The sequence below is a fragment of the Pollicipes pollicipes genome, unplaced genomic scaffold (genome assembly GCF_011947565.3).
Source record: "Pollicipes pollicipes isolate AB1234 unplaced genomic scaffold, Ppol_2.1 Scaffold_3087;HRSCAF=3621_pilon_pilon_pilon, whole genome shotgun sequence".
Classification (NCBI taxonomy): Eukaryota; Metazoa; Arthropoda; class Thecostraca; order Pollicipedomorpha; family Pollicipedidae; genus Pollicipes; species Pollicipes pollicipes.
In genome coordinates this window covers 20,790,566-20,814,304 of record NW_023596225.1, presented here as the reverse complement: position 1 = coordinate 20,814,304, position 23,739 = coordinate 20,790,566, and the positions used below count along the sequence as shown (strand labels likewise).

The following is a 23,739-nucleotide window of genomic DNA, read 5'->3' as shown; positions in this document are numbered from 1 at the left end:
CTCTAGATACACCCCTTCGCACATCTGTAAATATTTTTATCGGCAACTATACGCGCGCCATATGCAGTGCTCGAGTCAGAGCTTGGGGAGCTTCCCGTTACTGAATGACAAAAGATCAGCGGTACATTTTCACTGCAATGCACGGCGTGGTGTGCCATCGTGTCGTCAAACTTTGTTTACGTTTATTGACACGCGCTGGGGCTGCCGGTTGAATGCGACGCGCTCGGTTCGCTCACACGTCCTACGATGGCGTGAGAGTTACAATTAAAGCATTGCCTGCGAGTCGCAAGATCGCATGTGCCAGGCCCTAAGCTGACAGACGTTTTCAAAGATGTAATACAAACGTCATGTACGTCGAACATCCTCAGGCACTCTTCAAGAACGCCTAACACATGACGGCCAGAGAAGGTACTGACCGGAACATCGTGTGAGCAGTAACACAGCTGACTAAGTTAAAAGCTCGATTGAATATGTGATATTCAAAAATATCGGAATCAAACAGCCGGAAAAAATGACAGAAACACCGCGTGACTGGCCAAAATGTGCCATGAATGGCAATACGCCCTACGACCTGGCACTGAGTTCGCCAACCAGGGCATATTTTATAGTCCATAAGTTATCTGTACAAAGTGGTGTATCTCATGAAACGGCACGTAACAGGAAAGTGGCTGGCTCCGCACTACGTGTGTTGGTTTGCATTAAGCTTCGTGAGGCAACTACAACCCGCGGCATTTGTCAGGGAGAGTGCATGAATTAAGTTAGCACCTGTCCATAAAAAGTACGAAGTATGCAGCACAGAAATAGCACTGCGTGCATCTTTTTGATGCATTGAGCTCTCACTATCCACCACATAGCTCGCCCAAATCTGCAAGCAGCCAGACGAGGCAACAGTTGATCCTTCGGAATGGCTGCGGAACTACAAGACGGTGCCGCCACAGTGTGGCAAAAGCGCGCCGCCTTCTGCTTCCACATGAATAGCCCACTTTGACGCCTCCGTGACCAGCTAGCTGGTTCTTTTCATAGTCTGGGTTTAGGCGGAGTGCACTGGGATTACGGGTGGCGTGCTGATGATGTCATGTAAACCCAATGTCTGACATGTTCAGGGGCATCGTGGGCTTCGAAGTGGCCTGAATCACCGTGTAGGCTCTGGGGTGACCTCAGTCATCGACTAGGCTCTGGAGTGACCTCAGTCATCGACTAGGCTCTGGAGTGACGTCAGTCACCGCGTAGGTTCTGGACTGACCTCAGTCACCGAGTAGGCTCTGGAGTGACCTCAGCCACCGACTAGGCTCTGGAGTGACCTCAGTCACCGCGTAGGCTCTGGAGTGACGTCAGTCACCGCGTAGGCTCTGGAGTGACCTCAGTCACCGCGTAGGCTCTGGAGTGACGTCAGTCACCGCGTAGGCTCTGGAGTGACCTCAGTCACCGCGTAGGCTCTGGAGTGACCTCAGTCACCGCGTAGGTTCTGGAGTGACCTCAGTCACCGCGCAGGCTCTGGAGTGACCTCAGTCACCGCGCAGGCTCTGGAGTGACCTCAGTCACCGCGCAGGCTCTGGAGTGACCTCAGTCACCGCGTAGGCTCTGGGGTGTCCTCAGTCACCGCGCAGGCTCTGGAGTGACCTCAGTCACCGAGTAGACTCTGGAATAACCTCAGTCACCGCGTGAGCTCCGGGATGGTCTCAACCACCGCGTAGGCTCTGGAGTGGCCTCAGTCACCGCGCAGGCTCCAGAGTGGTCTCAGTGATCCGCTCGCTGAGCACACTGCACCACGGCGCAGCCGGGCCGATGACGGGCTGATGTCGAGGACGTGTAGGCGCCGTCTGCTTGCTCCTGTGTCCGCTTCTTGTCGTTTTTGAGTTCTCGGTATTACTGGAGCAGCCACCACAGCTCTTTCTCGTGTAACCATTTAGGGCTGCTTCCTGAAGGCAGCATACTTGTATATGATGACAGTATCTTGTCATCAGGTAGTATGGTGGTGGCAGAGCGTCGTGATGGAAACCGTAAAAAATTTCCTCCGGTGCCTGGTTGTGTTATCTTCCTCGGGCACAGCGTCATCTCACTCCGAAGTTGCGTACTGCAAAATTAGTTTTTGAGCCATTTTTACCGATCCAATTCTGTTTCACGTGGAACAACACGTACGCATGCACGCACGCACCCACGCACGCACGTACGTGCACATGCACACACGTACGCACGCACAGTGCGACAGAATCAACGCAGCAACGTTCGCAGGTGACTGCTTAAACAAAGTGAATCTGGCGCCGGTAGCGACAGCCAGAACGGCTTTCCTCGAAGCGTTTGTAACGCGCTAAAAACTACAACCGCAATGGAGATTTTGCCATTTTGAGAGCAGGATTTCGAGCTGAAACATGGCAATGCCTGATGTCATGGTGATAAGCCTTTGATGGTTTCATACGGTACTTATGAGCCGCTGCGGCCTGCTTGGCGGCTTGGACTGTGTGACATCCGCTTGGCCGCAGGACTGTGTGACATCGAACCCGTGTAAGTGTATGCAATGCGAACGTGTAGATGTAAGCATTTTGGTCAGGTTTTCATTAAAACTGTCTTTATCCGCTCATGTATCTCATGATCCCGATCCGCTCATTACTACTTAAGTTGGCAGTTAACTAGATAAGTCGCCAATGAAACGTGAAAAAAGTTTTCGTGTGTTCTCGTGTTCTCGCAAGGGGAAATGAAATGGTGGGTCGTCATCGCCTTGTTTATTCAAATAAATCGTACCACAAGGAGCGGATTGCAGAGGTGGGTTTTTTTCCATGTTTCTGACATAAACTGTCAGTTCAATAAGTGTCAAAGTAGCGATAAGGACGCCTAAAAAACATCTCAACAGTCGCCCGGCAAAGCGAGCGGGCCTCTGTTGGCACGCCGCCGTTTTAAGTAAAACCGCGGGAAACGTACGCGCCGTGATAGCCGACGGTCAGCGGTACCTTATTCCTCTGCCGTTCATTCATTCATTGCGGGCGAAAGAGGTGAGCAACAGTCACTATCTAAACGTATCATTGCGCCCTTTACAGTGTAACTCGCATGCAGTATAAGCTTAGTTAATCTAAGAGGCACAACTTTCCCGTGACTAATCGTACGGATAATATCCAGATAATTATAGTCGTAAGCCTTTGATGGTTTCGCACTGTACTCATGTGCCGATGCGGTATGCGGATCTCATCAGCTTGGCTGCAAGATCCTGCCGCAAGGAACCCGTGTACGATGTGCATACGTCAGACTCATCTTTTAAGAAACCGTATGTCAGTCACATTATGCAGCTTCTTTTCCAGTGTTAGCATGACCTCCTTAGTGTGCATGTTAGCCTGCTTCAAGCCTACGGGTATGAACAGGTCGCGACGGGTGACCAGCGTCCACTGCTCTATTTCAGAGGAAGTGGACAGGGACTCACTGCAAAGTGTCAGCTAACATAAGATGGTTTACCGCCCTAGCCGTATGGCTGTTTGCCATCGGGCTTTAGTGCGCGTAGTGATCATTCGATTCACGTCTTATTTTGATGTTTCTTCTCAAACAGATCGGGACCTTGTTTATAAGGCAGACAAGTTATGTGAGGACCAACGTATAACCGGATTGATCAAGAAAGGGATAATAGATAATTGGGCTGTCATGGCATCCATTATTGTTTGTTCATGGAAATTGTTTAAAATAAACCGGCACGTCTTTTTCCTCGTCTTTCCTACAAATTGATGAATTAACAACTTGCCTAGTTAAGAAGTGCCATCCGCCTGTTTCTGCAGTAGCAGACAGCACACCTGGAATTCACCTCAACAGTTGCTAAGCGGAGCGGGCGGGCCACGCCGTCTGTCTGTCTGTCTGTCTGTCTGTCTGTCTGTCTGTCTGTCTGTCTGTCTGTCTGTCTGTCTGTCTGTCTGTCTGTCTGTCTGTCTGTCTGTCTGTCTGTCTGTCCGTCTGTCTGTCTGTCTGTCTGTCCCACTTCGCGTTGCGTCGTGCCGGGGCCGAGCGGCGGGTCACTGAGTGATAAAATTTGGATGCGACGCGCGGGCGCTCGGGGCGGTTTTCTACAAGAAGATAGCGAGCTGGTGCGGCCTGCGGCTCGGGCGTGGCACGTGCTGTAAGGTGTACTTTTGCCCCATTGGCTTTGCACGGGCGGCCTGAAAATGTGTCCGGCATCAAATACGACGAGCAGCCGTCAACATGCCCCCGGCTGGTCGTTCCGGCGTCGCTGGCGAGCATTTCAAATAAAACGACGAAACACGCATGCGCGGTATATGGCTGACGTCCAGCAGCCGTCATTCAGTCATTCAGTTCAGCCATTCAGTCATTCGTTCATTCATTCGTCCCGGTGAAACACGGGAGCCATAGTAGCAATTGAATGCATTGCCTGAACCCCTGATATTGGGAAACGTCAGAGAAGCGGGCCGCATTGAGCAAAGAATGATTTGCGACCGATGGCGTGAAATATTTCCCGAAATGCAGCTACTGTAAAGCAAATCCTGATGCTGCGGCAAAACAGCGTGCTCAGATTGTGGTTTTTGAAGTCACTGTGTTACTTTTGACGTCATTGCGTCACGACAACACAAGCGCAACCTTGACCAGTGACAGCAGGCAAATTAGAAGGAACTGTCATTTGAAGAGAACAGAGAGCTGGTAGATACAGAAAACTGGCATTCGTTGGTACCAAATACGATTTTTTCGATGGTTATGAAACGCATACCGGCACTCTAATCGCCGTGGAAATCTGGTGAGCATGATTTAAAAGCTGTTCAACCCCCTAATTTTGTCTTAATAAGCAGATTGTAGGCTTACTGCAGCAGATCGCCCCGAATCCTGCTTCCGGATCATTTAATTTACTGCTTTGGTATGCTTTATAAGCTTCGACGCATGACTGTGCAACACGAAATCGTTTAGCCTGTGGCGGCATTTATTTCAGGCTCCAATAAACCTTACCCGATAGGTTTACAATTACTTCTTGAAGCAGAAAATATTGAGTGTCCGGGCATTCGCGGCAGCCAATTCACAGCACGCACTCACATTTAAAGAAGGCGGGAGCACGGACGAGTGGTCACCGGCCGATTTCCGCCAAGGCTGTAATCATTTCACCCCATGTTCCTGTCATATAAGAGTTATTCCGCGGCAGATTGACCGGAGGATGACACGGCACCCCCTTCAGATTTGATGAAAACACGTCTATGGAGTAATCATGCGGCCCAAAGAACATACTGCTAGTACTCGGTTCATGGCGTGCCGCAGTGCGTGATGCGTCAATGTTCAAGCGATATTTACAACCGATCTAGAATAGATCACATCGATGTCTTTCTAGTCTGCAGGACAATTCATTGGTCTTCAATGCATGTCCTTTTAAAGAACATCGAAAGCAACATGTTTTTTAGAAAATGACACATATGGTCAAACTAAGCCACTTCATGTATTTACTTGAAGTTGAATGTTGAATTGACCCATGTTTCAACAAATATAGGCATTGAGCTTTCAGATGCACTTTGCCAAAAAGTATACCCTGCAGACTCTTTCACTACAGCAAATAGAATATAAGATTTGTGGCGTCATGAAGTATTTTCATCTCCCGGCTGCTTAAGCATGATCGGCTCAATCAGTCGAGAGCTGGGACCATGGCCTTGTAACCATTTATTTCAATTTTAAAACCGGTTACTTGTTGTCACGTTAAACCCGGTGACTCACAAGCTGAGACGGAGCTCAAAATGATAAGACACGAACAACTGGCATGAAGTTACATTATTTTTCTTCTTGTCTGCCCTGGCGCCAGATCAAAGTTACCTTATATCCTGGCCCAGCGCACCTGGAACCGCACACATGGAATTCGAAACAGCACGCATCTAATTCGACGTCGGCTCCGAATAAACCAGGTGGGGGAGGGGGTGGGGGTGGGGGGGGGGGGAGCTCACGAGAGGGTCAGTGAATGTAGAGCCTCATTGCCGGAAGGTCGAGGAAATTAGCACCCGCGGTTCTGCTGCTTACCAAGTGCCTCCAGGGACTGCTAAAAAAAAGATCATTTAAAATTGGTAGAAGAAAAACAAGAACACAAATTGTTGCGTGGCGAGGTAATATTACAGCGAGTGCAGTGCACGCCATTTGTCATAACCATGCACAATATTTTTTAATTCATTAAGTTGCTACAGATATACTTAATTGCCGTGCACAGCAGGAAACTCTTGAAAAGCCGTTTGACATGAAGCACATAGCAGCACGCAGGAGTGCGCAAAATCATCGAGAGTTTTCAAGAGAAGAACTCTCGGCAGGGTGCCGCATGAATTGGCGATAATTCGCATGCACCTGAAAAACCTCGTCATCTGCGCTTTCAACTGCAGACGCAATGCCAGTCAGCGAGTGGGTATGTCGGAGGCCACAGAATCTTCCAATGATCAGATCAGAATCAGGAGCCTGACACAAGCTCCGGATCGCAAGACCAAGATTTTACGATTTATGATTGATTCGTAATACATTATTTTTCATTTCATGATTGATTCATGATAAGTCAAGATTCTCGCAACCGTGATTCCAAAGTACACCTCGGAACAATTGTCGCCCACGCCACTGTCTTCCGCGACGAAAGAGAGAGGTGGCAGCAGTTGCCCTGTTGTTTTCTTCAGTTGACAACCCGAGCCCCGTGCAGTGCGACACAAGCGTAACAACCTGCACCTCAGGATTCGGGCTGTCAACCGGCTGATTGCGGCCAAGTAGCCGGGACTAGCATTGCTGCATGGGGTGTGCTGGTCCGGTTTGAAACATCGGTGCCGGCATCGGGGTGATGCCGGCCCGGACTGAAAGACAGGGAAACGCGTCCAGAGAGGGACGGATCACGATGAATAAATAACGCTGCGTTGTCAGAGCTCAAAATATGCACTGCAACGCCATGGCTAGGAAAAGCTATATCATTACATACCAGCAACATTCTGCCTAGTTATGATTACCAATATGATTGAGCTGTCGAAGAATAACTACAATAGCCATCATCTATTGGTGAACAAAAATTCATACCATTGCCTAACATAAAAACAATGCACTAACTTCTCGAGACGCTGACGGCTCTCAATAGGTACCTAATTCCTCCAACACACCACAACACTCGTCGGCGCCACCTATCGGTGACCGCACTCGTTTGGGTGTTGACCTTGCACCGCTTCACAGTTACACGCAGTGATGTCTAAGGCTGAAAAAATGCGCTTTCATGTGAGAACAGTTTTATTTCTTTGCCCTTGCAAATGCTCACCAGGTGGTATGAACGTGTTTTCTGCGCCCCGGCATATACCTGCGTGTGTTAGTTGGGTATAATGATGGTCATGCTGTTTTTTGCGTGACAATTTGTGCGTAAAAATAATCAAAATTTCTCAAAATTTATTCCGTTTATTTGTCAGCTTGACGACACCACCCTCGTGAATGAATTGTTCACCGTTTCAGCGGGATGCTGAAAACACAACGGTTCAAAAGGGTACGAAGGAAGTTGGATGCTGTCTCGAAAAACGGTACAGAGCTTTTTCCATTGGCCACTGGCTTTTCCACAAATTATTATTTCACTGTACAAGATACAGTCCAAGGCTACCATTGGGATAACCTGTTGAGCGAGTAGCGACTGTACAATATACACCCATTCATGGCATGCTTCCAAACGGCTAATAACCTCGTCAGTAAAATCATTGGTATATCAATAAAAACTAAACCTACGCTATATACGTCCGCCAGGAAAAGGTGCTCACGTGCTGAAAAATCTCCACCGAGGACAAAACGAGTTGATCGCTTCTTGTTGCTATTTGCTAATTGCTATTGCAGCGTCACCCAATATAACTCAAATTTAACTCCCTCAACATGCGTCACCGTATGTATAACACTTCCTCGCATCCGTTCATAAAAAGGTCCATGCATCAAAGAAGGGGTCACCATTAAATGCCTGGCAGGAAAACTGTGTTCTGTTCATGGCTTATATGTCGTGTATATGCGCACACACTATATTCCTGCGAATAATCTGGTAATTTGCTCTGAAATTCACGTAGCTTAACCCTACTGTTTTATTTTGATTCGTAGGGGCACTTACCGTCCATGTGATAGCTGATGAAATTCGCGAACGGAGCAATGCTTAGAACATGGGTTCCAAAAACTGAATCGCACAAGCGCTGAGGGAAATGCACCGCTTCCGTCGTCATCAGCCCTGAGGAAAGACGTCTCACTTGCAGTTACATCAAGGAGTATGACTGCTCAGGCATCCAAAGCAATCTCGTGAGGAATGAATGCAGCGGTAAGTTTAACTGTGACGACCTAGTTGTGCAAAGCCTACAGTGCAGAACAAACAGCCGACGGCTTGAGCCTGCTTTCGCTTTTTTGTATTCCATTAATTGACACGAACAATTTATCAGTGACGTAACTTGCTATCAACAAGGAGTTTAGAGCTGATGGTATATTGCCGTACACCATGTCGCTGAAATATAATTTGGCTCTCTGTCTACGTGATAGATGGCAGCTATCCGAGGCCGATCAAAACGTATTCTTCATTTACTCATTGCTCCAGTGTTGCGGTTGGTTTAAAGGTCATGACCGCGGTTCCCGACCCAGTCAGCCGATCGCGCCCGGTCAGCCGATGCCGGCCGGTCGGCTCATGGCGTGGCGCAGTACGGGATCGGCCGACGTTCAAGTTCGATTTGCGATCTGGAATAGATTCGATCGATTTCCTTTTTAGTCTGAAAGGCAATACATTATTGTTCATCGCATATCGATTTAAAGAAGATCGAGCTTTCCGTCAGCATCCATGAATAAATGTCTGAATGTTAGTTGATGCGGATGACGCATATGGGTAGCTAAAACGGAAAACCCACACCCAGCTCGTCTCGTCTTTACACACCACTATTGCAGCCAGTACTTACAGCCGCGCCGTTAGATCTCACTAGCACGGAATGCACATCATAGGCCCGAGTCACGGTTAGCGGATGGTGCGGCCGTCTAGCGCCACGCGCGGTGCCATGTCTGTCGCTGCCTGGCGCGACATCACCCCCGCAACTCGGAACGGATCAAGCTCACCTGGATTTCAGCATTTTAGTCGGTAGTCTCATGCCGTTTTCTTTGCCGACATGCAGTTTCATGGATACCATGTCAGTGGTTACATTCTCCAACATGCCGTTATCATGAGCACATAATTCCAAGTTGCTTACGACCTCTTTTAGTTATCATGGGGCACATGCTGAACACTTCCATAGTCACAGGAGCATACGTCTATTCCCCATTCCTGCCCGTGAATCTCAGGCACTAGCTGCAACGCGAAACAAAGCATGGTTGACATCAGCAGCTGTGGTGTTCTCTTGCTTTGCACGATGGTTCTCTAGATCTCGTCAACCCTAACCAGAATATGTTTGAGTTTTTAGTCGTGATTTTTCTGTGTACAAATCAACGCACACACGTGTTGACGTGTATAATTTTTGTTGTTGTGAGGAAATTTGTTATCATATGTTGATACCGTATGCATACGCATCATGTATCGTATTTTATGAATCATAAGAATATACAATAATGTGTATTGCTCAACTGTCGCAGCATGCCAATATTTGGATAAAGTAGAAATGCTGCTGCGGATGTAATTATGACCCCTCGGAATGTCAGGCCTATCACATGACATATTGCCCCATTTTGTGGTGCCCAGTTACTGTACGTTTCCGGGATATGGCGAGACGTGCATTATCTATGTCTTTATTTATAGGCGTCGGACATATGAAAGCTGTCATGAGTTTGGTCCTTATTTGCCCAACTGCTGTTTGTACATTTAACATTTAAGAAAGTCAGGACATTCTGTATTGCTGATGCTCATAGGGGTAGTCGTATACAGTCAGATGTGTTCCCGTGCTCATGCCGTGTTCCATTGTTCCTATTTTGTTACTGGATGCGCGACTTTGACCATTCAGTGTAGGCCCTGTGAGTTCTATGGATCCATTCAGTATGAGCTATAGGCGAGGCGAGGGCTTACCCGGCCGATAAAGGCCTCCAGTGCCTAGAGAAATTCTCGTCTGGCGCCGCCCCGTCGGGTGAAGACCACGAGGCGTCGGGTGAAGACCACGGCCTAAGCTCGCCTCAGGGCCGCCGCAGCATTACCAGAGCGGTACCATCACTCGCCGTCCGGGCGGCATTTCGACACGGGCGAGGTCGGCGTCTAGCCGCCGGGCGGCTTTACTTAGAGGGCGTGACGTCGACATTAACGTGCTTCTGCTCAGTGCCGAGTTCCCCGGTGTAAGCTTCAGGGCGCAGTGCTCGCCGCTGAGTATTGTGGATAGATCCAGGACCCTGTCCACTCGTACAAGACAGCCTCGTCAGCTGGCTGAGCCTTTTCCATTGTGCGCTGCTTTTCACCCGCACGGGGGATCCCTCAGCGTGTTTCTCACGAGGACAACGTGCGGTTTTGCGAGAGGCACCTGGTGCATGCCGTAAGCTGTTGAGCGTGGATAAGCAGTCGGAGCCAGCTTTGGTGACGAAAGTTGGGAGTAAGCGATTAACTGTTCACCCGACGCGATGAGTTCTTGACGCTCTCCTGCTTACGGCTTTGATCATTTTTGGAACACTCGGTTAGGAAGAAACTATTCTCATAAAATCGGTTGCATTGCCGACGATAAACCAGTAGTATCAAACACATCGGGTGAAGAAATCTCAATTTTTAATGTCTCGGCCGCTTCCAGCTTCCATTTTTGGCGTTGTCACAGTCGCGAGTATGACGCATCGACCGTCGCAGCTGGCGGCGCGGACGTTCCGCCGGCCCTCACAGTTAACGGAACGAACTGCATGGCCAGTCGTCACCACTGACACTTGTGACAGGGTTTGCTGCCTGTCCACTACCTGCGCCAATGGTGGCGCTACGCCGTGAGGGTCACGAACACTACGGCCACAGCCTCGTGTCGCCGCAGACAGGTAGTGGTGGTAACGCCCGTCACGGGTGACGCTGGCGCCGGGCTGGCCGTCACAGTCGGTGGTAGGAACCCATTAATTTTTACAGATAACGGTACTACTGAAAACCGTTGCTCTGCTTTCATGCGATTTGTTGCTACGGGCTCTTCGGGAAACTCGCCCGTGACAATGAGCACTGCTGGAGACGTCCAGGGCTTATATATATATATATATATATATATATATATATATATATATATATATATATACATATAACAGTGGCTTTTACAGATGGACTAATTGTTCGGGGTATCGTCTTAATCTTCTCATATTGAAGTTATCCTCAGTAAAATAACTAATAACGCCAGAAACCGGGAGTTAAGGCATTTCTTGCTGATGCGAAATGAGTTTTCACACCATGACATGTATCGTAAGCAACCGATAACTACGCGTACCAAGAACACTAAATGGCCGGGGAGACGTATGTGAGAGATACACAAGGGGGTTAATTCAAAGATATAACGTCGCTAAGCTCGGTGCTGAAATCCGTGCACGCAGGCTTGTGTGACAACTGTCGGGGCGCGCGCTCCAGACTGCTGAAACAAAAGTGCGGAGGTGACGGAGGCAGAACTAGGTCAAGTTATAAGCGAAACAGTGGTGTTGGTCTTAATTCGTACGGTTACGATCGAGTAATTCCCTTAAAAAAGGGGTCGCGACATTCCAGTGGGGTCAAAACGTTGGACAGGTGGGTGCCTCAGGTTACACAGGGGGCCACAGAAGGTGCCGGAGAATGGATACGGGCGGGCCTGATCACGATCACATAGCCATTTGGTAACTTAACCGCGACAGACGTGGCTATTTTAGTAACTACGCGTTATATGCTACTAACGAACAATCCAATACACCCACGCCAACGAAAACTTAACTAAGGCATCGTGGCCATGCGAGGCCGGCCGGTCTGCTTAGGCATCAGCACTCAGAACTCAGTTCCTCAGGTGATTTTTCAGTGCATGGATGGCATTTAGATTTATGGTGTTACTAAGCCGATTTCACGAAAGCGACAGGGATTTCGCGAACATCAAAACCGGTACCTGTTGGAGCCAGTGATGCGACAGTAACCGTCTCGCGCTCAACCTTCTCAACCCTTAAGTAACATGGAAATGTCACATTTTCTCTGCACTTCCGCATGAACACAAACGTAAATCAGTCATTACATCCGCTGCAAGCGCATCAGACCGTGCTGATCATATGCACAAACAATCGGCGACGGAATGCTGGCGTAACTAGTGCATTGACAATCACAGGTTACTTGTCGGTGGGTGGTAGGTCATATCATATTTAGTATCCAAATTTAATAGTCTGAAGAACGAGTCAGATCATTTGTGAGCTGAATAATCAGTGTGCGTTCTATATCTTTCGTCGTACGGAATTTGTCGCCTGCGCGTTAAGAGGGAAGGACCTCAGATTTCGGTAACCAAGCAAGCTAGTGCCAACCTAGAAACGCATTAGGAAGCTTTCGTCAAACCAAATGAGATAAATGTGTCATATTAATGGTGAATGTGACCTATAATAGCTTGACTCAGGTCAAAGAAAACTAAACCAGGTCAGATTAGCGCGTTACAGACCCCTCCTGTTATTTCAGGAGCTAAGTTTGACATGACACTGCAGAAGTCGGCGTTGAGTTGAATAAATCGAACGGCACTTTAATATAGGTACTAATATACATCGGCGCATTTGCCTACGATATGTCATGCATCCTTGGATGACCACATACTTGTATAGAATCGCACAATCTTCCAACGGTCAAGTTTAGTTACAACAACCGAAGTTTCATCTAGCTTGACCTGGAATGACCCGACCTTGCAAAAGCCACCACAATTATAGCAATGCACTTCAAAACGATGCAGATGCGAGGGAGGGACTAGTTGCATGCGAAAAATAGGTGTTATTTGTCACCGTTGAGCAAAATATCGCCTCGAGACCTCGAGAAAGCGGTCGCACATCATGCATCACGGATCAAGGTCCAACTTGACAAGTTTACTGAAATGTGTAAAATTATGTTAACCCGGGCATCCATTATTTTGCGCCAGCTTCAAAACCATTCAGAAGGTATTCTGGAAATAACCTTGGGGAGAAGGGGACTCAAAGTCCCTGACTGACGGATATGTTAGATTTCGTCAATGCATAGTCCGAGCGTGCATTACGCATCTGTGGTGGCCCATCATAGTCTGTTGCTTCTTGACACCGCACTCCTCTCCGTGAAGACTGCGGTTCCGGGGACCATTTTGGCAGGCCGAAGGTTTCTAAGCACGTTGATTGCTCCGAAAACAGCCAGTTCAGTTTTGGAGGCAATTACTTTCGTATTGTAAACTAAGCCGATGGTGAGCCTTGGACAAAGCGCTCTTCATGGTTTCAATTTGCTGCTGAAGTTTAGTTTCCCTTCCAACGCCGGCTTTAGAGGCCCAAAAACGAATCCCGTCTTTAAGAAACTCATCGGATTTGGCTTCCTGTTGCCTCAAGAAGTAACATGAAACAAAAACACTATTCAGAAGATTGTTTTATATTTTGTCCAAATCCCAGAAATGACTCCTTTCGTCCAACTTTGGCCACCTTTGGGCTCCATGGCCTAGTCGCCCCCCCCCCCCCCCCCAACTCACTCAGGCAGACTCGCCCTTGTGCCCAACCGTTATATTCTTAGCATATGATTTATGCCTCCCTCGGGTATCCGTCTTGGAAGCTTTTATACAAGCTTTTGTCTGCTTTGCGCATATACGAGTCTTAAATTCATTACTGAGTGGGATGTTTTGTTATTGCTATTGTATAGGCCTTTGGTTCTTACGACATTTGATCGCTGGTAAGTGTGATTGTGATCAGTCTGCGTATACTTTTTATCAACTTGTTTTTAGTACGGCTGTTTCAAAAATTGTGCCACCTATTTATACGCTTTATTGCACCATTTTTGCCGTCATAGTTTGATAGTTCTTGCTTCACTTGTACCCACATGAAATGCAATGATCTTTTGCCGCTTATCGCTGAATGATGCGTCCGCTCGCATAAATGACTGCCTTCATGCTACCATAGACAGGCAAAGCACCGCGGGGGTCAACCGTAACATGCTACCGTTGTCCCACAAAGTATCATACTTGCCCCGAACACGTTCTGCAAAAGTTGGAGGCGGTTATGGAACAAACGGAAGAGCTTCGATTATCAAGCGTCACCTTCAGCTCGGGCACAAATGTCCTCCCTTTCAGCACGGCAAGCATAGCAAATGACAGAGCACAGAAGAGTGTGGGCAATGGATATTTACTCGGACCGCCTATAATCGATATTTGATGGCAGCTGATTGCCTGTCCGTAGAGCGTTACTTCTTTGTGAAAAAATCATAATGGATACGCGTATTTATTAGCACGAAAACGGCGCTGGCGTGTGCGTTTTTGCACAGCTGCTATGTTCCCGTTGTCCAGTGTAACAGCTGACTCCGACCTCCCATGTAACGGTTATGACATTCGTCATTGAAACATTGCAGGCAATACAGGATTCCGTTATGATGCGCCGTTGACGATCTCGAACGTGTGGTGATTTCTTACTAATATCAGCGATCTCATCGCTTGACATACTCTTATGCACCAGACGATCGGTCAGTTCGATCACAATCCACTGCTCTGGACTTCTAGATCAGTATTTGGATAAGCAGTTTCATATTGATTTCAGTGCGTGGATTGACTGGGCAGATATTAGTTTGTGACCGCGTTCATTTCCCTAAGGGCCAAAGTTGATAACAGGGAGCACCATCCCTGAACGTGTTTTGTGCCACCACGCGCACAACATTTCGCAATTTGTATATGCACCATGCCGATAGCCTCCGCTCCACTTTTGTCGCAGTTCACAAGATCAGATCACGAGAGTGTCAACAACTGATTACAGTTTAATTGTCCTAATCCTTAACTTCTTGGGCCACGACGCCCTACCAGGTGTATAGCCTTGCTCCCGACCCTCGCCACACCACCGGCAGAGCTCCTATTCTAAAATATTTCTCTCTTATCGCTCAGGCGCTACCGGAAGAAGCATGGACTGAGCCCGAAGACATCCCCCAGGGTGGACGGTGTGACGGTGACCAGGCCGACGCTGGCCACCTCCTCAGAGCCTCTGGGCCTCTCGGCCGGGGCCAAACAGGTGCTCAGGTCCGTCGACGACAGCTTCAGGTGGGTCAGACCGGGCCGGTGCGGCGCACGGCACATTCAGGCCCGAACAGGAGCGTGAGACGCACTGTGCGGCAACGCTGCTCCTGCGCCTTCATCGCTCTCACACCGGTCTGTCATGCCAATGTTTGTGCTTTTGATGAAGGGGCGCCGAAATACGTTTGCGTGATTAGTTTTGTAGCAGCGCGATAAGTTCAGGTCATGGCGAACCAATGACATAAGAGGAATGGTGACGTCATCAGTAACCAATGACATGAGAGGAATGGTGACGTCACCAGCAAGACTTGGGCGTGTCTAGCGCAAGACATTATATTTCACAGTCACAACCATTAAAATTTGATTTGAAGTGTGTGTAATAATTCGAAGCACGTTTCATTTTATCATCACGTCTCATATCATCATCTCGAGTCTTACCAACAAACAGTAAAGACCTAGACGCTGGGAAATAATCGCTGTGATGGTCTGTTTCCAGCTGCGAAGGTCTACCGTACGGTTACTACTCGGACCCCAGCAACGCTTGCCACGTATACCACGTCTGCTACCCGATGAGCCTTCCTTCCGTCTCCAGACAAGCGCCTTCGGTCAGGTCAGAGCCGTGATCATGGTCAGATTTTCGTGGTTCAGTCCCGAAATCAGCCGGTTAGGCCAGGCCAGGCCGGATCATTCCAGTCGTTCAGGTCGGATCAGAACAGTCGCCCGGTCAGGTCAGGTCAGAGGGGTCAGTCCGTCAGGCCATGTCACACCGTCCATTGTGACAGCCAGGTCAGAAAAATCTGTGGTTAGGTCCCAATCCGTGACTCACTTCAAGAGCCCCCGGTACCACGGACACCCGAATGCTACCTTCCCTGATTCAAGACTGCTTCAGTTCACCGATGGAGAAAGTTCAGGAGGCGGAGTCATTTAGGCCCCCGGCCGAGAGGCACACTGCCACCACATTCGACTCACGCGGTTTGGTTCAGACGCGGATGGTCGGTCAAGCAGCGCTCGGGGTTGGGGGGGGGGGGAAGGGGGGTGAATGGCGGTGCTGTGGGATGGCAGACTTAATTTGACCCCTCCGAAATGTGTAAAATAATGTAGCTAGAGCCCCCTTAGCTCGCAGGGTAAGAAGGACACCTTGCTAACTCGTACGCTGTTAAGTGTATTTGCAAAGAACATTATGCACGTAGATGAGACAACGGGGCGTAATGGCCGAGTGGTTGGTGCATCGGACCCTCACGCGGGGAGCCCAGGTTTGAATGCCGGTTGCGCCATGGCCCCTGAGCGCTGATACAGTCAATGCAGTCGCTGTCGCTCCTTAAAAATCGTGACGAACTCTTCAAAAGAAGAGGTAGATGAGACGGTATTAAAAGCCTTATTCTTCGTACAATAAACAGGAGAATGGACAAATAGATGTAATGTCTCGGTCAAATGCCTTTATCGAAAAGAATTTATCGAATTCACTTTGCGAATATCAGTAGTAAATTCTATGGCATTTTCAACTGATATTCATTTCAATAAAGGCATGTAGCCAAAATGTCACACATATCCTTCCATCATCCTGTTTATTCCATGAGGAATAAGGCCATCAATACTGTCTCATCCTCGTCAACCCAATTATGTCAAGCTTTAGGCATCTGAGTAACATTCGGGTCAAATAAGATCAAGAAGTCCCAAGTTGAGATCCCTGTCAAAAGTGGCCTCAGGCCTCTTCGTGCAACCAAGGTAGGTTAAGCTTTATGTATCGTGTGAGCAAAGGGTCATTCGGGTTTATTTGAGGTCTATTTTTTATATAAGGTGATAAGATTATATATATATATACATATATATATATATATATATATATATAAAATATAAATAACATAAGATATAAGATAAAAAAATGAATAGGGTGATCTTTATTCTAAATATCACCTTATTTAAGCTTTGGGAGGACGAAATGATTAAAAGACTTCGGCATAATTTAATAATTTAGTTAATTACTTGGCGAATATCAGTAATCATGGTCAAAAACTGCTCTAGGTGATACATTTCCGACAGCAAAAGGTTGATCACCGTCATTTTTGGCCACTATCCTTCGCCGCCCAATGTAAAGCTTGATAAAAAGTATGTTAACATCCTGTTTATCAAGAAATTCGAAATTAGAGGCGTCCGAGCTACCTCACATAACAGGTAACGAGGGTTTCGAGCTTGATCTGGCCTACATAGTTGAGCTAAGGGGACCCAAATTTGCCGCCATACTAGCTTGAATCATCTAAAGAAACAACTCAAAGTTAAAACACTTCATCTAACACTCCATTATCGTACCACCTGTTTTACCTGTTTTAACCTGGCCCGCATGTCAACGACCTTAAAAGGCATATCATATTGCTTCTAGCAGAAACAAAAACAAATCAGCCAATATGTGTCGAAAGCTGCACGAACTTTGACACTGCAAAGTGTATGCAAATTTTGTCGAGCACGTCTTAATATAGTTGATGGTCCCCCCCCCCCCCTCCCTATGCTCCGAAGGCTGGCTTCTGTTGGCAGGATGATGCTGTCTGCCAGCTTCTTCTGCAACGTGAACCAGGTGTTCGACCAACACCTGCTCACCTGCGTGCCGGACACGCCCAGCTTCGACTGTGAAGGTGTTCGGCGCCTGTACGGCTCCAGCAACTCACAGTTTTTCGGCGAAGTCGACTTCAACGAGTCAACGGGTGCCATCAGCCCGCTGGCCGACAGCGACGGCCGCCTGCCGGACAGTGTCGTTGACCTGGGGACGGGTCAGACGGCTGCCGACGCCGACCTACCCGAAGGCGAGAGACTGCAGTTTGTCGACCTAGTGAAGCGCTCCCTAGCACTGATCTCAGGCCTAAAAGTGGTGGCTATTTCAGTGGATCCCGCTAGCGTTAACAGTCACTGAATGCGATTTCAGATCATTGGGATTTTTAAAAGGCATGTGCCTAAAATTATTTTCAAACTACCGAAACCTGGGTCATTGTCTTCGTGCCAAGACATTCTAATACGCACTCAGGTGGCGGTCAAGTCAACCACACGAAAGTTTGTTTCCAAAATAGCTTCCTAATGACTAGGCGTAGTCGCACCAAGCTTTGAAAAGCCATAGACAATGCAGCAATCGATCTTTAGGTGTACCTAGTCAGCTCGCTGACCTATGATAGGTCAAAATTAGGCCATGACTGTCAAGCAAGGACAATCCCAAGGGATTAGTTGAAACTGATGCGACAACAAGGTTTTAGGGGAGGTTGCACATCTTTGAGGCGCTTTCTCAGACATTTAGTTAATCGAGGTCAGAATTAAGATTCATTTGTTTGACCTGAGGTGAATGGAATGAGGTCAGGTCGATGTCACAACCAAACTGTTTTTGCTGAAGACCCTGCTTTGTATGGCATTTTTGACGCACATTTAAAAATTTTGGATAACAGGGAGGTCAATAATATGTTATTTGAACTTCATTAGGTCAGAGGTTACTGATCTAGAATGCTCTCGATTATACTTTCCTTTCCAGGAACGTGCCGCCTAGCCTGCTCCTTCATGCTTATTTAAATTAAAAGATCAAACGATCTCGCAGCTTTTGGTTACCATTACCTTGTGAAGGTCATCTAAGGTCACGGAGGTAAAATGGATTACCAGGAACCTTTTACTAAGAACAGATGTCTTCAAGGACGTTGCATGAAGAGGTCTGAGGAAACTTTGGACACCAATGTGCAGTTTGATCTTGATTGGCCTTATTCGACCCGAAGTTCATGATCTAGGGGGCTCAAAGCTCTACATAAGTAATATCACGCGCAGAATTTTCCTCCTGTGAATTTGATGTCCCTAGCTCTCTTACTAATTGAAAATTAACCGGCCACCTGAGCGCACGCTAGTGTTAGGATCATGCAAATGGTTTTACAAGCAAATCGCTATTCTGGAGCTACTTATGTATGGGCCATAACTGGCCAAACACACCGCCGCTGTTTTTCAAGTATGCTGTTCCGAAAGAAAGCCAACCGCAGTGACCATGTTTTACTTCAGTGTATGATAGGCTAAGTGAAAATGGAGAGGCTGTTTGCCTTTGTTGGGAGTGTGGACGGATGCGGTGTGTTGCCCTCAATGCATGCATTTGCAGGGAACTTTAGAGTTACCAACGTGTCTGAATCATCCAGTGCCATAACAACTTTGTTGTAAGCAACGTGTTACCGATTTGCAGTGCAGAACTTGAGAAGTATGCCCTTTAAGCTATCACTGACAGACTGCAGAGAACACAAATGCATGCTCTATAGGACCGGACAGAGCACAAAAGTCTACCGTATTGCTCAACGGAAATACAGGTATTCTGTCATCTGGGTATGCAAAATGTATCAACTTCATGTACTACTGTGTTTTAGTAGGAAGTAGTGTGAGTAGTAAATACGCCCGCCCGCTGTGAGTACCTTTGCATGGTGCCTCTTCTGTACCCTAATGTAGCTCCTGTGTTATGGACAGCTAGTATCTCTCGAGGCCAATGTAAGCATATTTTGTCGTTGTTGGCCGAGCCATGTTTCCAGCGATACAGTCTCTGAAGGACCTCTCACATAGCTACCGGCAAACAGACTTCAGGATGAATACTTGCAGGCTGAAAAAAATGTGCGCTCCGACGCGCAAAATCTTAGGATTTGGGGAGACATTTTTACAAATTGTCAATAAAAAAGCTGATACGTTCTCTTGTCTCCAAGAACAAAGCCATAAGGAGCCACAAGAGACAAGCCGCACTTGAGGATGTTTGAACTTGATCAAAGTGAGTAGCGCCGAGGAGACGTAAAAGAGAAATACAGGCAACTGTATTTTTCATAATGCCTACCTGGACGCTGCTTCCAAGAGCTTCAAAGGCGCCGTTTTTCACAATTATCAGCGGATTTGAATTTCAGGCAGGCTTTGAAATTTCCGCCACCTGGTTGCAAAACAATGCCCTCTTTCCTGTCCGCACTCTCCAGTCCACTCTCTTCAGTTCGCTCTCTCCAGTCTGCTCTCCAGCCCCTCTCTCAAATCCGCTCTCTCCAGTCCAATCTCTCTCCAGTCCGCGCTCTCCAATCCTCTTTTTCCAATGCTCCCTCAAATCCACTCTTTCCACTCTTTACTCTCCAGCCCGCTTTTCCCAGTCCGCTCTCTTTAATCCACTGGCCAGCATGCAGCATCCGCATCGTCGCCTGAGCGAACACCTTACCTCTGATTCACACTCCGTGCACATATGACCCATATATGACCCAGACGTCACGTAGTGTGCCGGCAAGTGGTGCTCGCTCGTTTCGCAGCGGCAGGCGAAGACGCGCGTACCGCCGTGGCCTGTGAGTCGTGACGGAGTTCCGCTGAAGCGTATACAAAACAACGCAGAACGTGCCTCAGATAACCAACGTTTCATGCAGTCATAGTTCGCTCGGTCATGTTAAACATACATACCATGGTTCAGAGCGTTGTTGGAATGTTTTTTTCAACGGCGTAAATGACAAAAATCGACAGCCTTCGGCGAATGTATGACAGAAGAAACTAGCTCTTTTTCTGTTAATCGTTGGACAAAAATAGCAGACCAAGCCCGCGTGACCAAACAACTGCAATAGAAAACAATGCAAAAGAACACACAAACAAACAACAGCGATTACGATAGGTTATGCCACCATTTTCTCGCCGCTGCTTTTCCAGCTTACCATCGGCGTAGATATAGGCAAGATATTTCTTGTAATTCCCGCACTCACTTAAGTTAAGAACGCCATGATTAGTCGTGTTCCGATAGTATACACACGCTCACCGTCTATATAGGTTAGATGAAAGAACATCTCGCTGTAAAGAAGTATAATTATGCAGTGGTGCGGTGTATGCATTTGAATGTTACCATGGCAACGTATCAATATATTGTTGACCAATAAAATGCTGTTTACCATGCTAAATTTTGTTCGCTGTACTCAAATACCTTTCGGATGGGAGCTGGAATCAGCCGGGTGAGAGCAGGTGGATCATGCAATAATGCATTACATCAGGGAACAGTGGCGAGGACATGACGTTCCGCGTGCTACTCGGGACAACCCCCTCTGAAACATGTGACTCGATGAAAGAGTTCTCGAGGATCATTGCCGACCTTTGAAGTGGTCAAGAAGTGGAGTAGCATCAAGGTTCAGGGGGCAGGCTGGTGACCGACGGCGACCGCCGGCCATCATGGCCCCATCCCCCGCTGCAGTCGGGAGGTGTCTGTTCTGTTGAGCCAGTACCGCAGAAGGAAAGCCAGGGGGGTGAACCGGAAAAAAGTATATATTACACGCCCAGGCTTATAGCATCATCATACAGACAGTCGGTAGGAGAAAGATCACAGCCAGATGGGTGCATCACCGCAGCGACGAACAGAAACAGGGACGCGTATCCAGCTCGTCCTCCCGCTTGGTTCTTTACGGCGAGAGGGTAACAGTCAATAAGTTAGTTAAGAAATAACGATACATTATTTGAGCCGCAGGGGAGATATTAATACTCTCTAGACCCCTGTCGTCATCTCAGAAATCAAGGATGCTACGTCGGCGCAAAAAAGGCGTTGAACAGCTGCTGGAAAATTATCAGACGACATCAGCTCATATCGGCACACGTGACCTGTGATATGTATATCAGGTCAAATGGATGTTTTACCGGCCAGTACGGCTGTATCAAGGGCTGAACACGTCATAGCAATTGGGAAAACAGCGTTAGAAGGCCTGCAGAAGCTTTATGATATGTACCCTTAAGCTTTTAATTGTATCGTAATCAAAAGTTGAAATATGGTCAAAGAGATCATGATGTGATCTGACTTGATCTTGGATAATTTGATCCTTAAGAAAATCGACAGGACAGTAGTGACGCAATTGAAGATGATCCAGATAAAGGCGGTCCAGAAAACTTTCTGTAAAGGTATTTCCTGCTGGGAATAAACATTATTTATCACATTGGAACGAAGTTTCGCCGATTTTACGCGGAAGGAAAGGTCACGAATCAGGAGCCATCAACACAGGCAACTTCAACTTTGTACACAATGTGTGAACTAGCTGATGCAAAACTTAGCTGTCAAAAATTTTCTTGCTGTGCTCAAAGCCGGTCAAGACTCATTTTAAAGAAAAAAATGGGAGGCTCCCCCTGCGGCCCCCTCTCGTAGGGCGAGGGCTCAGATTTTCCTGAATAACTCCCGAGCAGCGCGGTATAGCGACGCCAAACTTTGCATAGCTGTAGATAATTGTACGCAATTAGATTTCACCTCATTTCATTCCACGTGGGTCGGCACGAACGTCAAATCAAGCTAAAAATAAACGGCTTTGTTACCTGGAAACTTGCTTAATGTGGAAGTTTTTGACGTTACTTGTAAATTCCTTGATCACGAGGATGTCAATTGATTTATTATGCTGACTTTATAAAGGTCACGGAGATAAACCACCTGAAATGACACTGATTAACTTTTTGCTTTGAGAAAATAGTCGTCTAGGGCAACTTTTTACGCTACTTGCACATCCAAATATCAGAATGATCTCGAGTTGCTCTTTCCTTTTGGCATTCTACTCCGCAAATGAGGTACCGCGGGATATCGACCCTGTACCTCTGGTTTCCCACGCACAGCTAAACCATGACCATGTCGTAATAACCATGTCGTAGAATGCTAACCAAGAATGGGGTATACGATCACACGGCTGTGCCCCATTTTGTCATATGAAAGCTTTGACAAGGTCATGAGTTGGTTCCCGGTGCTCTAGCTTGTCTAGTTTGTGAGAAACATAGATATGCGATGAACTTTTGTTACAACTAGTGTCTTTACATTCCGGAAAAGCCGTGCCTCCATTTGTGGTACTCCGATACTCCTTAAGTATATCAGCATAATACGAAAGCAGTACCTTAAGCATTTCACCTTCATCTGCTATTTCTATATTCAACGAAATCCCTATGACGGTGCAGTCATGTCTGTTAATGAAAAAATGACAGACACGTCAGCCCGATCGTTGACAGATACGTCAAAACAAGTGACTTGAAGATTGAGGCAGGTAGCAAAAGCTCGTTTCTTGAATTCTCGTAAACCGGTCTGCGACCAAAGATGGTGCCATATACCTACTGTCAAATGCATGCCATCGGCAACTGAAAGCGTACTTTTACCTTCCCTGCGTTTGCTATCAATGACCTGCGGAAATGGTATAAAAATATCAGTTAGTCATCATCGACCTACCGTCACGAACTGTTTTTTTATGAAATGTTGAATACCCACTTCCCCGGAACATTTCAAATTGCATCCCTGTCAATATGTTGTGGGAACAGTCTGTGGGTCTCCCATTACAACAACGGGAATGGCTTGTTATATTGTTGGGATTGTTGTCATGGGTCTTCAATAACCTGTTAAGATATAGACCGGTATGGCCAGTAGTAGTTCCTTCCTTCCATCGTGTAATCGAGTGGTCAGTCGGCATAATTTATTTGTTACATGTCTTAATCTTTTAAGCCACTCATTTTGACAGACTAGCAAATACACAAACGCGCAGACACGCACATGCACAGGCACACACGCTTTGTGTGAAATGTATGTGGGCTGACACCTCTTGTGTGGTGTGTATATATATATATATATATATATATATATATATATATATATATATATATATATATATATATATATATATATATATATATATATATATACACCACACACACACACACACATATATATATATATATATATATCTCTCTCTCTCTC

At 47.1% G+C, this 23,739-nt stretch overlaps 1 protein-coding gene across 1 annotated transcript in view; it reads left to right on the top strand.

Moving 5' to 3' along the window:
- LOC119089868 (uncharacterized) overlaps positions 1–19,909 on the top strand; it is a 30,114-nt gene extending 10,205 nt beyond the window's left edge. Inside the window, exons 3-5 of the mRNA XM_037212677.1 lie at positions 14,916–15,068; positions 15,538–15,651; positions 17,571–19,909. Coding sequence (XP_037068572.1) covers positions 14,916–15,068; positions 15,538–15,651; positions 17,571–17,943 — 640 coding nt within the window. The 3' untranslated portion in view covers positions 17,944–19,909. The remainder of the gene's footprint in view (positions 1–14,915; positions 15,069–15,537; positions 15,652–17,570) is intronic.
- The last annotated feature ends 3,830 nt before the right edge of the window (positions 19,910–23,739 follow it).